This window comes from Marmota monax, unplaced genomic scaffold, assembly GCF_021218885.2.
Source record: "Marmota monax isolate L192 unplaced genomic scaffold, Marmota_monax_Labrador192_F-V1.1 WCK01_AAM20220418_F8-fsc00056, whole genome shotgun sequence".
Lineage (NCBI taxonomy): Eukaryota > Metazoa > Chordata > Mammalia > Rodentia > Sciuridae > Marmota > Marmota monax.
Genome location: NW_026695212.1, coordinates 6878283 through 6893712, shown reverse-complemented (window position 1 = coordinate 6893712; position 15430 = coordinate 6878283). Strand labels below are relative to the sequence as shown.

General features: G+C 39.5%; 1 protein-coding gene across 1 annotated transcript in view; it reads right to left on the bottom strand.

Moving 5' to 3' along the window:
* Myrfl (myelin regulatory factor like) overlaps positions 1–15430 on the bottom strand; it is a 126705-nt gene that overhangs the window by 9817 nt on the left and 101458 nt on the right. Inside the window, exons 14-19 of the mRNA XM_046430657.2 lie at positions 14140–14303; positions 13427–13490; positions 8716–8801; positions 6422–6496; positions 6290–6342; positions 6009–6179 (exon numbers count right to left, since the gene is read on the bottom strand). Of these exons, the coding sequence (XP_046286613.2) occupies positions 6009–6179; positions 6290–6342; positions 6422–6496; positions 8716–8801; positions 13427–13490; positions 14140–14303 (613 nt within the window). The remainder of the gene's footprint in view (positions 1–6008; positions 6180–6289; positions 6343–6421; positions 6497–8715; positions 8802–13426; positions 13491–14139; positions 14304–15430) is intronic.

The window sequence follows — 15430 nt, the reverse complement described above, 5'->3', positions numbered from 1 at the left end:
TTGCTTAATTATCAAAAAATTATTTTGCAAGCTGAAGGCTGACGTGTAATTTGAAACAGGTGCTTAGGTTGTGGTATTTGTGAATTCTTAGCCTTTTGCTCCAAACAAGAAGACTAATAAATGGCAAGTATGGATGACTTCAGGTTTTTTAAAAAAATGTCTTCCAGTTTCGGCCACTATTATGATAAGCACATTTGAGACTGCAGCAGTAAATTCCAAATATTTGTTGTAATTTGAAAAGAAAAAGATGTTAAAAAGTTACATATATCTCTATATCCTGGTTCATCTTGTGACAGATTTACTGGATAGAAATGAAGGTCCAGTTTTGCAGTTAACCCTTTGGTGTGATAAAGAAGCATAAAGACAAGATATCAAGATTGATTTCATATCTGATACCTAAAGAGAATCTGAACAAATACATATTTTTACATGTGTAAATCCACATTTTTGGATGAAAGGAGGGGTTTTTCTCCTGGAGACAGAACCTGTTATTTACTTTTTCAAGTCTTGGAACATTTGCTCTTTTTAAATTTTTTCATTCTTCTACAGAAGGACCAGATTGTGTAGCAGCTAAGTGAGTGCATGCTTACATTTAGTTAAAAGAATGGTAAAAGCGAACAACCCAGTTTGAGTCCATGATGGAACCCTGTTCACCTTCCTAAGATGAGAGGCTGCTGTATTACAGTTTTATTCATCCTGTTTTCTGGAGTCATATAGCACAGTAGAGTTAGTTTTCTGTGTGGCCAAAACTGGAAGAAAAGTAGCACGAGTAGTTTTTTAGATAAGAAGGTGAGATGGACCCTATAGTATGACCTGCTTTGAACTTTGGACATAGAAGAGAAGAAAAAGATAATGAGAAGTTTCCATATAACTCCTTTTTCCTAAGAAAAAGAAAAATGTCTTATGTAGCACCATTTGACTTTTTTGGAATTTTACATTACATAGTTCCATTTTTTATAAAGTCACAAGTAACTCTTTTCTCAACCCAGATGGGTACTTGGATTTATTTTTCTAGGTGGTAGGTGTAATGTTAAACTGAAAAGGCTGGGACTCAGGTAAATTTCCCCAGTTGGAATTGGACTTTCTCGTTACCAAGTGGGTCTATCTCAGAACCAATGTTGTCAATCCACTGGTTGTTTCATTGTAGATTTAGAAGAAATTCAGGATCTGAACAAAAAACCTCAAATAAGAAAAATAGTTCCACTAAGAAATGTGGATTTTGTGTTTCGTTCATTATAGATTGAGAAGAAATTCAGGGTTTGGGGAATAAGAAAACAAAAACAAGAAATATGGATCTTCCTTCTTTTTTTCCCCTTTAACAGTTATATGATGAAGACTAGAGTGGAAAACTGTTCTTGCTTTCAAACAAACAGGAGCATTATATGATAGCAAGCCTTTCATAAGAAGCATGGACACTTTATTAATGATTCTTAGTAGAGAAAGAATTTTAAACTTACTAGATGAAATTAAGAACAGGTAGTATAATTAGATCATCTTTGTTTTCTGGAATGGTTGCTGAGGGCCATGGGTTCGATGATGTTGGGAACACAGGGCAGATTTACCAAAAATTGAGAGTGATAGAAATTGCCAAAATGGGAAATGTTGAGCATTGTTATGATTAGATTGGTGAACTAATTTGATTTAGAATAAAAAAGCTTTTTCACAAAATAAAAAAAAAAAAAGTACATGAATTCCAGATGTCTTTTGATTTTTTTTTTAATCTCATCAACTCTTGCAATCTAGAGAATCCCATAGATTTTTTTTCCCCCCACAGGATCTTTGCTTTTTAATATCCAACTCTTCTGTCTATGTAAGTCTTTATTGATTCTATGGATTAAAATAAAATCCATTGCATTCAGTTGGTTCCTCAGAGTAGAAGCTCAATATTATAAAATACTTTCCAAATCCTGACTAGTCTTACCCAAACCTTTAACTAAGTGTGTGTGGTAGAGGTAAGACCAGGGCAAGAGGGCAAAGATAAGTTTTCTGAAGACTTCACACAGACTTCCACAATCAACTTAGAACCAAAAGAAAAATAATACCTTAAGCTCATCATGTCATAAAAATGCTGATTTCTTCTCACTTATTTTATTTGTAATCTTGCTCCTCAGGGAGAAGTTTGATAATGTGTTTTGGGGCTCAGTAAACTGTTAGATATTACTCTGCATCCCACTGAGAGCTTTTCTAAAGTTCTTTTTTATTCCTTGAATTTCTTTTTTATCTTTGTTTCTTAATTTTTAATTGGTCTTTAATGTTTCAGAAACATCTGGTTTGGAAATAATAGTTGCCTGACTTTCTCTTCTTTTGTGTTGAGGAGCCCCACAGTTATACAGTGCCATGGGAAGAGGGGAAATAAGTACCAGCAGCAGAGCAAATATCCTTTGCTCAGACCCTCAAAATACCCTGCTTCTGGGACATTTCAATGGGCATGGACAAACTTGGAGGGGAAGAGAACACAGCAGGAGCTTTCTAGAACCATAGAGTAGGTACTTTCTGCATCTTCTAGAGTTAATCTCAGTTACGTGTACAACTTGTATCCAAATAAATGGAGGTAGGTTGGTGAATGGGAAGCAAACCAAGACATGGAAATAAGGGAACCAGATTCCAGTTCTGACCTTGCTCGTTACTGGGGAATCTTTTGTCTGTTTGTTTATTTCTGGTTGGATTTCAAAATTTTTTAAATTGACACATAATAATTGTCCATATTTATGGAGTACAGTGTGATGTCGCGATACATGTATACAATTTGTCATGATCTGATCAAGGTATGATATATCCACCACCTCAAACATGTATCATTTCTTTGTATCGGGAACAATCAAAATCTTTCTACTCTCTTTGAAATATACAACTAAACATGGTCAACTGGGGAATCTGAAGCCAGATCCTTTGCCTCCATTTTATCAGCTGTAAAATGGGTAAGTTAACATAAATCAAAAGTTCTTCTGATCTGAGGCCTTTGAAACCCTAAGGGATTCTATAAAAGGTCTATGATATTGTCTGTGGACATCTCTCCCATAAATTTGTCAAGTAGTTGGATTAATAAACATAATTCAATTCAATACTTAACTGGATATATAGTTACATGTCAGGAGCAGTGAATGAATTATGGGTCTTTGAACTGTCCAAAGACCAAGGTGGACACCTCCCTTAGGGAACTGTTTGGTGCAAAAGCACCCATCCAAAACCACCCAGTTGGGTGGTGATGCCCTATTCAAAGAGAAATTCCTTGCTAGCCAAGGAATTTTACTAGTTCATAACCTTGGGCTAAAATATCTGCGGCCTGGAGGTAGAGAATTATGGGCACAAGCTGATAAGTTCTAATTGGGCTGCTTCTACCCTCAGCTTCGATTCTGTTTATCTTGAAGAAGCTTTCTCATAATAAATCTTTCTGATGTTTAAATCTATATAATAAAGGTGCCAAGCTTGCTCATGGTCAGTTTCTCTCCACCAAGCCCTGATCTTTTCTCTACTTGTGTCTGTTGGTCTTTTTCCTAATCCTCTCATCAACTGGTTCATGTAGTCCTGAATAAACTGTTGTGCCGGATGTGACAGTTGAATTTTTCCTATATGTTTTTCTCAATCAAATCATTGTAAAAGCATGTTAATAATGGCTCCACAAGGTCATAAAGATAGAATATCACTGGTCTATCTGCTCTCTGTCATCTGTGACTCTAAGTCCTTAAAAGTTTCCAGGTTCCCTGAAGATGAAAGTGAATCAAACATTTCAACTCTCTTTTTCTCCAGTTGAACAAAGGAAGAGAGAACAATTTTCCCAGTGTGTCAGGGAGCCTGGTAAGTTGAACTTAAATTTCATTTTTAGCTAGAGATGCTGCTAGTTCTGTCTAGATGAATATAGCCAGGCACCTTGGAGCAGATCTTCTTTCTTTAGGAATTTCTTTTTTTTAATAATATATTTTATTTCATTTTTTAATATTTATTTTTTAGGTGTAGATGGACACAACACAATGCCTTTATTTTTATGTGGTGCTGAGGATCAAACCCAGGTCCTGCCTGTGCTGGCGAGTGCTCTACAGCTGAGCCACAATCCCAGCCCTCTTTAGGAATTTCCATAGATACGGAAACAAGATCAGCAGGCACTCATTGTCCCAGGAAGGAAAGCAGCAAATCTTTATCTGGTCAATAAGCTCAGTTCACAATATTCTCTTGATGCCATTGCTACTTGGAGTGAACTTACAGGGTCAAAAACCCCTTTAAAATGAAGACTGGGCCAGTCCACATCCTCTCCTTATTCAGAATCCATTGCTATCCATACATCTTTCATAGGTGGGATGGTCCCTTCTAAGGACTGCTCTCAAAAAAAGGATATCAAGTGTCCCTGGTAAGGACACCCAAGGTGAGAAAAAGGCTTGCCAGCCACAAGTTTCCACATACTTTTCACAAGGGATGGAGGCTTTAGGAATGTTTGTGATAGTACTAGTTTTTTTATTTTTAATATATAAAAATATAAAGATGATGACGACTAAAACTAATTTCTTTCTTCAAAATGAAGCCTTATCTTCATTCTGTAATGATGTATCTGTTCAAATCAGTGTTTTCATGAGAAAAGCAGCACAAGCATTGCCTCTTATAGGTGTTGAGGGTGATGGGGAGGACTCTCTGCCTCAGCTTCCTCACTGGGAAAAAAAATGGGGACAATTACAGGGCCTGTCTTGCAGGTTTGAGGGGATTGATTGATTTTCTGATGCAAGTTGCCATGACACTAGAGTAAAACCTTCTTATGCCATAGTCATAGTGATTTGTAAGAGTTATTTATCCAAGACTAGGGTATGAAATAATATCAAAAAGAAAGGAAATTACATTAGTGCCTCAAAACTTTATCCACTGACCATGTTCAGTGTGTCAGGTATTAGAACTGCCTAAAAATATTTTGGTTCATCTTCTCAGGCATGAGTTAGGTTTTCATTTCCCCATCCATTTTTAAATTAGATAGGACTAATATGACTTGCTTTGGCCAATAAAGTGTGAGTAGAAGTGATGTGTGTTGTGTCTGGGTGGAAGCTATGAATGCCAGTGTACAACATGACCTGTTTTCTTACTACTACAGAGATTGTGGGAATGTGTACTGAGATGGAATCTCCATCAGCTAGATCCTGAATGAATGATGACCCAGAGCCCTCTTTTGATCCACATTTGAAATACAGAGTGAGTCAGAAAGAAATTCTTTCCACATGGAGACACTACTATTTGAGTGTTGTTGTTTTGACAGCATCCTAATAAGTAAGCCATATTAATATGTACTGTTAGAAGCATTATTATTGATATTATTTTAGATATTTATTAATATGCATATGGGAGACTTCAAAAATAATAATTTAGTATAAATTTAGAAGAATTGCACTTGATCTTACAGAGATAATAACACCGATAATCCTTGATCAAGTTTCTATAATTTTTTTTAACTTGAAATACAACTGTTTGTGTGTAAAAGTAAAAGGAAGAAGGTTCTCTGAATGTAGAATGCCAACCTTGTTTTTCACTATCTTAGAGCCTGCCCTAAAAACTCTAAATTAGAGTGACCAAAGTCTCTCAATATTTTGCCATAGTCTGCTTGGACAGAGAGCCCAAATACCACACCAATTTTTAAGTCCTAAATGAACCAAAATTTCAACCCACATTGCATATAATTATTTCACTTGGAGTGAACTTACAGGGTCAAAAACCCCTTGAAAATGAAGACTAGACCAGTCCATGGCTACCATCCAAGATGGCTACTATACCATCTTAGCCAGCAACAGGCAAATGAGACCCTTTCCACTTGGTGAAAATGATAAAGACTTGAATCTACCAAAATGTCATCCCTGAACAAGGAACTCAATATTATTGACGATTGCCAGTTTGGGTATTTGCATTTTGAAAGATTTTGCCACTCCAAACAGGAGAGCGAAACTATATCCGGAAGCATTAACAGACATCCAAGTAGATATTGACCAGGGAAGAAACCTGGAGTTCAAAGCCCTCCTTGTTTCTCTTTTAACATCATTTACCTGCCCCTCGCCTCTGCTGGATTTTCTTCTCCTCTTGGGATTGTCTCAGCACAGGACTCTTCATTGCCCAGATGGGGCAGCAGTAAGTTTCCTGGCATGGCAGGATCTCACAGAAAGTAATTTCAGGTACTTGTAAGGAGGTCTGTGTGGTTGCCAGTGATGTAGGAAGCACTGCTGGGCATGTAGCAGAGGGGAGGGAAGCATCCATGTTAACCGTTAACCAAAAGGCGGGTTTCTTGTATTGACATTTCACATGGGAGACAGGAATGCAAAGACCTTACCTGAGGGGGAGACTGTGGGTGGCAGAGTTGCCTCCTGAGAGTTTGTGATATTGCTGGAAGAGAATGCAAGGATTAATGAGACAGACCTTCAAGAATCCTTCTCCCAAAGGAATATAAGATCTGAACTCTCACCTTGGAGGGAGATCTGGGACACGCTGGTCTTGATCTTTCAAGCTAAGTATGTAAAGGGAGACTATCATCAAAGCACTGTTAAGAGAGGGGAAAAAAAGCATTATCTGAAAGATTTGTTTCCATATATATCTCACACATCCAGCTGGCCAAAGATGTACTCTCACAGGCCACACAGATGGGCACGAGGGGGAGGGGCAGCCATAGCTGACAAAAACACCATGGAAACCAGCACAGTTAGGCTTTTCTGCCCTGGTGAGAAAAAGCCCGGGGCTTCCTGCCGCTCAGAGGCTCCTGGGGTATCCACACTGATGGATTTTTCCATAGAGCAGCTCTGACAAGCTGTCTCAGATGCGGCTGTCACTAGTGGAAGATTACAAGAGGAAGCATGTAAAGAGCAGGAGGCAGCCCTTGGCTCCTTGCAGGGAATAGCCAGGGCAAAGTTCACTTCCTGCTGGTGAAGACCATCTACCTCAAAGTACAGGGAGATGGAAGGAGGCACGGGTGTAGCCAGCTGTGGAGGCCAAACCCTTTGACCACCTTTGACTTCTTCCTGCTGCCTGTCTTTCCACATCCAAATTGGGCAGAGAAAGGAAAAGAAATGTCTTAAGCACCCATTTCCACACTGACTTCGAAATAACAAAGGTGCTTTCCCCTCCAATTAGTAGAACTTGCATATCCAAATGGAAGGCTTCCCTGAAGGGTCTAGGCTCTGGGACACTATACCAACAATGCTCAGGCATCCAAAGACTTTGGGTTCTCTTTGAGGGCTATTTCCAGCATTCTCAAGAGCCACACAAGAAAGTCTACTGATGTCTTTTCAGTCTCCATTGTGTACTTTCTTGAAGCAGGGTCTACTGAATGGACTTCTTGCCAACTTGACTTCACACCTGGTTCTCCAAACTTGGCCAGCAGTTTTCCCGGGTCATAGAATGAAATTGACATCTGCTCCTTTCTTTGGGGTAAACCCTGGTTCAGACTCTTCTCAGGTACACCACAGGCCAGAAACAAGAAGCCAAATACCTCCCACTCATGGTCTCAGTGGTCAACAATATTGGAATTCATAAGATCCAACAAATATGTTTTAAAAGCAGTCTCTTCACCTCTAATTAGGTTTCCTATCACCTTTCCACTGGGCTGACCATGGTAAGTGTGTCTGTTCCTGAGTTGGAAATCCCAGGAGAAGACAAGCACTTGGGAGAGTGAGAAACCTGTAAAGGCACTTAATGGGGATTCTGTATAGTAGCATCAAATTCTTGGGCCTCTTTCGTAGTGGGCAGTACCAAGTCATGCTAAGCTGGAGGTGGAGCTCATGCTTAGCAAGCTTGAGGCTCAGGGTTCAATCCCCAGTACCCCCCCCACCCCCCAAAAAAAAAAGAGAGAGAGAGAGTGAAATGCTGTGGGGAGCAAAGGGCACAAAGAGATCTGCTGGGAAGCTTCTTTAGATCAAGAAACTGGAAAAACCTTGGGGCCTTTGCTTGCTTTCCCTCTGAACGGTTGGTTATCTTCCCTAAGACAAGGCCCAGTCCTTTCCCACACTCACAAAGCATTTTTTTTTTCTTTCACCATGTGAATAGTCAGACTAAAAACAAAAAAGGAGTATTCAAAGGCCCAGAGAACACAGGCAAGATGACCAGTAATCAAAGGCCAGGGGGCCACTGGGGCAGTAGCAGGAGGCTGGAGACAGGCTTGAGCAAGCACCCTGCATCCCAACAAGGGATTCCTCCCACCTCCGAGCAGAGGGACAGTGGTCAAAAGCCATCCAGCTTGCTTAGCAAACACTGTCATCCTTACTGCTTTCACTTGATTCAACTGCTCAGGAGATTTGGTCATACTTTCATCACGCTGGTTGCCTTTTTATACATCTTGGTAACCCTTTGGTTCACTGTGTTCACTGAAAAATCCAGAAGTTCTAATGATCATGGGTAACCAGAGAGAGTAGATTACAGATGATTTCCTACACTCCTCTTCCCCATATGAGAAAGTTATTTGCAAAGCTAAGAAAAACACACAGACACACACTAAAGAACGTGCTGCTAAAACATAACAGTTGATAGAAAAAATACCTGTCATCCTTCAGCTCATATTTAATTGCAGAAAGCCAGTGCTTTCTTCTTAAAAATATGAATTTTAAAGGGGGCTCCCTCACTCTAAGCTATTGAAGGTCAGTGCCTAGTTTTAAGCCCTCCTTCCTTGTCTTCCAAGTAAATTAGGTCAGTACCCAGCTCACATGTGAGAAAAGAAAGATGAGAAGGAAAAGAAGACTTGACATAACATAACATCGAAGTTTTTCTTACCAAAATGCCATCACAGCAATGAGAATTATAACCAAGGTCTGGAAAACCCAGCTAGGACAAAACTGTTTTTTTCCTGAAAAATAAACCTACAAAAAAGTTCATTAATGAACAGTGATACATCAGCACATGAACTGTAAGGAGGAAGCTGGAAGAGCTGCTCCCAGCAGGGGTCTTTGACACCACCCCATGCCCACCCCCACTCGCCTCTCTGAAAACAACTTTGATTCAAAGCCCAGCCCCAGGCCCTTCCTTCCCTTCCAAGCTGCAGAATTCTCCCTTCCCCATACCCTGCAGACAATAGTCTATGCCATTCATTAGGCACTTATTCTTGCAGTGTTCCCAGAGAAGACCACCTATATGACAAGACACTGTGAGAACCCAAACGTCCATCTTTTACTAGAATACTTTTAAAAATCAAAGTATCTTCAGGATGAAAAGAAATAAATCCCCACCAAAGAATTTCAGGCACCATGACAGAACATGAAAAAGATTCTATGGCATAAAACCCAACTAAGCTCTCCAATGAGCTCTCTCATTGGTATCTAATTCTTCTGCCTATTTATAAGGGGACAACTCTGGACCTGTGTCTTATTTATTCTTACAAAAATCTACCTATTCAACACGTGTTTATTGAGCTCTGCTGTGTACAACACTATAGAAGATACTAAAATCAGTAAATTACAGGGCTGGGATGGTGGCTCAGCGGTACAGCGCTCACCTAGCACATGTGAGGCCCTGGGTTCGATCCTCAGCACCATATAAAAATAAATAAATAAAATAAAGATATTGTGTCCAACTACAACTAAAAAATAAATATTAATAAAATAAAATAAAATCAGTAAATTACAGAATGAGACAAACCTTAAAGACTGATACATGTTGGCATAAAAACTTGTGTACAAGGAATGGGTCGAGAATTACAGGATTGACAGCTGAGGAACTGGTAGGAAATCTGGCTGAGAAGTTCTCTGCCCATTAAATATGAGTTTCCTACCCTGTATCCCCAGAAGAAAGCTAATATATAATACTCGCTTTGCACTGGGAATTATGAATAGGAAGCTCACATTTCAGTTGCAAGCATATTGGAGAGTGGAGACAATTAAGAAATAGCTTCGATTTGGTCTTAGGTTGAATTTCTTGAGCTTGTTATCTGATTAAAGAAAATATTCTTGGGGCTGGGGATGTGGCTCAAGCGGTAGCGCGCTTGCCTGGCATGCGTGAGGCCCGGGTTCGATCCTCAGCACCACATTCAAACAAAGATGTTGTGTCCGCCGAAAACTAAAAAATAAATATTAAAAAAAAAAAATTCTCTCTCTCTCTCTCTCTCTCACTCTCACTCTCTCTTAAAAAAAAAAAAAAGAAAATATTCTTCAATGTAAAAAGGTGAGGTTAACTATACACTTTTCAACAAGTACACAAACCCTTTGGATTATTATAACTGAGTCATCCATTTGGCCCCTGGAAGTTAGTCTGAATATCAAAAAGTCAATGGTATATACCATTCCTGTGTCTTAGTAGAACTGTTCTGGGTATGTCCTAACAGTATGCTGTATTATTGTTAAATTAAGTAGTATTATCCTACTCTTCACGGGGGCTTGGTTATTTTAAATCTCCATGATTTTCTCAAAATTCTTTAACCAAGCATAGGGAAATAACCCAAGACCTGAAGTACAACTTGGAGTCAATCCTGAACAAATCATCTAAATGTCATTGATCCTCATTTTCCTTATCAATAATAAGACAGGAATAATAAAATAATATATGCCAATATTTTGGAGTCATTGGGTGGCTCCAATTAACAATGTAATGTTCTCCAATTCAGATGTGTGTAAGAATTACTATTAAAAACCTAAAGGCCCTGGAAAATTCTGTTTAAACAGGCCTCATCCAAAAGGGGGAGGGGCTGGGATTCTATGAGAAGTAAGATAATTGAAATATTTATCTGTGGCTATTTCTTCCCTCTTCCCTTCTCCTCCACATACTTTGAATTCTAACTTGAATTCTTAAGTCCTTTCTACCTCACCCCACCCTAGCTCTTGGAGGTGCACCTCCCTAGCTCTTGGAGGTGCAGAAGAGAGGAACAGAAGAGCAACTGGATGGTGCTAGATCAGGTGACCTCAAGCTCTCTCCAGAATGGGTCTTGGCCAGCACAGGGAGCAATGTGGAAGTCGAGGCCCCTCCCAGCTAAACTTCTTACCATCTGGTAAGGCCCATCAACTGCTCACAGAAAGCACTTTGCTTATTAACGTCCCCACCAACCCAAGAGTACCACTCCCCACCCCACATGTATTTCAGTGACCCAATAACTCAAGGAGGCCCCAAGGAAGAAAAGTCACCTAGTGGGTTGGTGATGGCCTAGAAGGGAGAGTCAACTTCACAGACACGGCTGAGATGTCCTACCAAGACATCACAGCAGGAGCAAAACATTCCCCATTATTTGTACTTTATTAAATTCCCTGGGTGAGTCTGCTACACACCAACATATGAGAATCTAGAACAGCAGGTCTGAACACATCAACTTCAGTGAGCATGTGTCCAGCACTTTCTACGATCCACGCGCTCTTCTGAGTGCTTTGCAGACACCAATGCCCATATCCTCACAAGCACCCTTGATAACCCTGTGAGGCAGCTATTTTTATCATCCTAATTTTAGAGACAGGGAAAAGGAGGCACAGGAAGGCTAAATGCCTCACCCCAAGACCACACACTAATAAGTCACAGAGCCAGGATTTGAATTTTTAAAATCCGGCTTTACAATCTGTGCTCTTAAACACAATGCTATGCTGTCTCCATTTTTCTGTCCCTAAAAACAAAAGGAAACATTTTGCCACTGTTGTTATTATCTGAAAAGTTTTCATGGCTTATTGAATGTACTAACCCTTCCAGTGATCCAGGAATTCTGAGCCTAAGATATATTTTTCAGACTTATCTTCACAATCCTCCTTAACCAACTCCCACCTAGTCCTTCAGTGAACCCAGTTCCAGCTCCCAGGGTTTGCTTCTGCCATTCCATCTGAAACCTCTCCTACAGATCCATTGCTGTTGCCCAAACATACTGTCTATGAAGCCAGGCTCTCATAATATACTCAGGGCAGTGTCCTGAGCCTCTGCAACTTTTATCACATCCAGCTAAAACCATTCTTTTTATTTTCTCCCCATCTCCCTGAGTGCCTTGTAGTTCCTTAGAAGAAGAGATCACATCTGACTTATCTACTACCAACTGGCCTCTTAGAAAAACTGCAAGAGTCAAAGAGTTTGTCCACACCCCAACTCCCACCCCATCCACACATTCAAACACTCAATCATTTTATGCTTTTAGTTTAAATTGTGAACCTTCAGGGAATACCCTCAGACTGAACTTTCCATTCATGTATTCATCTGGCAAGTATTTCTTGAGCCACTAATATGTACTTGTCCCTAAGGACACAGAGTGAGGAAGGTGAACCCAGGACCTACTCTCATGGACATATATAACATTCTGAGATAACTACAAAATAAAGAGAAGCTTTGGGTGTTAAGACGGGAGCTATAGAGATTGCAAGTAACCAAACTGTACCTATAAGGACTGTCCTGGATGTAGATATTATTTCCTTCATTCTTTTTGCAAATTAGTTAGTATAAAGGGGCACTTTTCCCACGTTTTTAGTGCTTTGTGTTTATAGAGCAATATGTACCTAGCACCTATTTAGCACATTTAATCCTATCAAAGATCTTTGTAAGGTGGAGACTAGAATTATGTTTCTCAATTTGATTAAGTAACTTGCTCAGAATGTGTGTATGTGTGTATAAATGTGTATATAAATACATTTACCCATGTATTTATGTTTATTGGTACACCAAGAAGCTTGTCAGCAGTATAATAATTTAATAGTTTTTAGAAGAATTGTAAAATACTTCTGAGTCCTTTTATAATACTTCAACGCAGTATAGCAAGGGGAGTAGAGAGTGAGCTGAAGCAGTGGCCTGAACATGGGGTCAGCCTTTAACAGGGCATATCTTCCCTGGCAAGCACTACCTTTGGACCAGTGGTGGATAAGGGAGGAAGCTGAATTTCACAGCTTTCTGTGACTTGCACGGAGTGGAGGAGTAATTTAGGAGGGGACTAAGCTACTGGCTCACAGGTCTCTGATGGAGAGGGCATCCTTCAAGTCAATACACAATTAACCTTCACTTTTTATTGGAAATATTATCTTACTTGATGTGAGTTGTCTTAATTAATGAAACCATCACATTTTAACCTTTGCAAGCAAGTGAATGCTATTCCCCCATTAACATATTTAGTATTAAATTTAGAAGGGAAAAGAGGGATTTGAGGATTAACTGAAGTCCCTTTGAGATCTTCATAAGGAACTAGGTGAGGTCAAGGCAAACACATAGATTTTATAGCATATGGCCATTTTCAAGTAGGGGCTACTGAGTTTTACCTGACCAGGACAGTATAAACAAAACTGGCCAAATCATATTTCTGAAATAGACATGTTCTACATTCTTTTTTCTCAACTTCTACTCTTTTAAAAAACAGTTAATATCCATTAAAACATTAGTATGAATGACCATTAGTGCAAAGACCTAAAGTATATGAGATACAAATTAGAGAATTCCACCAGCAAATAAATAAATGGGAGAAAAAAATTCTTGATCAATTTCTCTAAAGACTTTTATTTCATATAGAAAATATCACCTCTGTTATTATAAATTTAAAAATATTTACCTTGTTGGATTTTTTGGGAATGGCCCTTCTTGGAGAAGATGTACTAACAGCTCTACTAAATTTGCTTTAAAAAGAGAGAGAAAGAATTGATTACTATTCAAATGCCTCTCCAGGAGTTATATGACAAAGGCCCAAGCTGTCGCTAACACATCAGCAGGACTTTCTTTTGTAATGCAGTAATAACTTGAAAAGAGAAAAGTCAAAGCAGTTGGGCTGGTCGGGGTGGGAGGGTGGCACTTGTAAAAAAAAAAAAAGTAACCTTTGTGAGCATAAATGAATGCATTAAGAAATACATTTCTCTTTTCCTCAGAAATAGATCTCAGAAAATGTGCATTTACTTCCTTAAGTAATGAAAACAAAGAATAAGAAGTTTTTCCCCTGTGGACGAACCTTGGTGTTCTAAATTTGGAAATAACCACCTCTCTTCATAAAGGAGAAGCCATCCTTCTGCTAAAATTGAGCACTTCCTATAACGAGCGCTAGTAAACAGATGGCTCATGTTTTGTTTGATTTTTAAAGCAGCAACAGAAAAAAATAAGAAAAGTATCACATAAGGCCATTGTGTTCGAAACACTCTAAGGGAAAAATAGGGACTTCGTGATCAGAAAGCAATGATTGCTGCTTGATTGAAAGACCGATCTTTATATTGATGTAGTTATTTAAAGAGCCCACTCTCTCCTTCCCCCAAATTTTAGTGGACACACTGGACACACCTGATGGAACTCGCTTCACTGGCTGATGTCTTGAAACTACTGAGTCGCTTTAACCTGGCCAACTTCCTGTTCCATATTTCTAATTCTTCTATTCTTTCTTCAAGGTTGTTGGTTAGTTTGCAGAGCTGCTTCACAGCTCCTACATTTTCCATGAAGATCTGGTCCTAAAAAAGGGAAATGATACAAAGTACATAAAGATACAGTTTCAGGCCACCAGGTAACTGTCCATATCCATCCTAAGACCGTCAGAACACCCTGTGGAAACGGTTATTTACCCACAACTTCAAGTTCATTCTAGATAAATCTGGAGAGGTTTGAAACTGAAAGCAGTCTGCTAAACTGTTGGCTGTGTAGTAAAACTGCTTCTGTTCAATTTGCAATAAAATGGAAATATGTCCTTGTAACCTAAGAGAGAATGGAGCTGAAGGACGTTGTCAAGTTCAAGATCCAAAGATTTATTTTCAATAGCTATTATGCTATATTTAAAAGTCATAAAAAGAGTCAGAACAGTCTTCCGAATGTTGATTTGTGTGTTCACCACTAAATCCCCATAAGAAGTGACTCCAACTCTCTCCCTAGTAAAATGTTTATCCAATTGCTGAGGCAAAGCAGGGAGGAAGAAAGACCTGTGCTTTTCTCGAAGTCCTGTCTGAAGGGAAAGCTAGAAAGGAGAGACGGTAAGGGAGGAATGAAAGACAGAGACCAGGCAGAGATACATAGCAGAGTTTATTTGTCAGAGCTGACAAATATAGGCCATCTCTTTATAGTGGGAGAGGGACAAACAGGCTTGGGTTCCAGGACTTATGGGGTAGGCTCAGGAATCAGAGCCAGGCGGGTCCTAACACAGGCCTTGAAGGGTTGGGTTGGTATGAGGGAGTGGGGAATCTTTCTCAGAAACACCCCTGGGCGAGAAAGTGAAACTTTTTCCTTAAAATGGCAGTTGTCACTTAGAATGGGCATCCAGATGCTAAGCAAGGAACTTATACTACCACCTTTTGTAGAGGTGAGGCCCCAGGTAAAATGTAATAAGCTTCTTTCTCTGTGAGAGGCTAAGTCTTGAGTTAAATGTCTGCTTTAACCTCTCAATCACTATCATGAACAATTTACATTTTAACCGAACTCTCAAACAAGATTAAACACACACACACACACACACACACACACACACTTATTCTAGTTCCAAGAAATACACTTACTCATCAGAAAGAGAAAGGAGAGATTGCCAAACCAGAGAACCCAGGCCATCCTCCCCAACACCTAGATTCTTCAGTTGTCATAAATATCTGTCTCT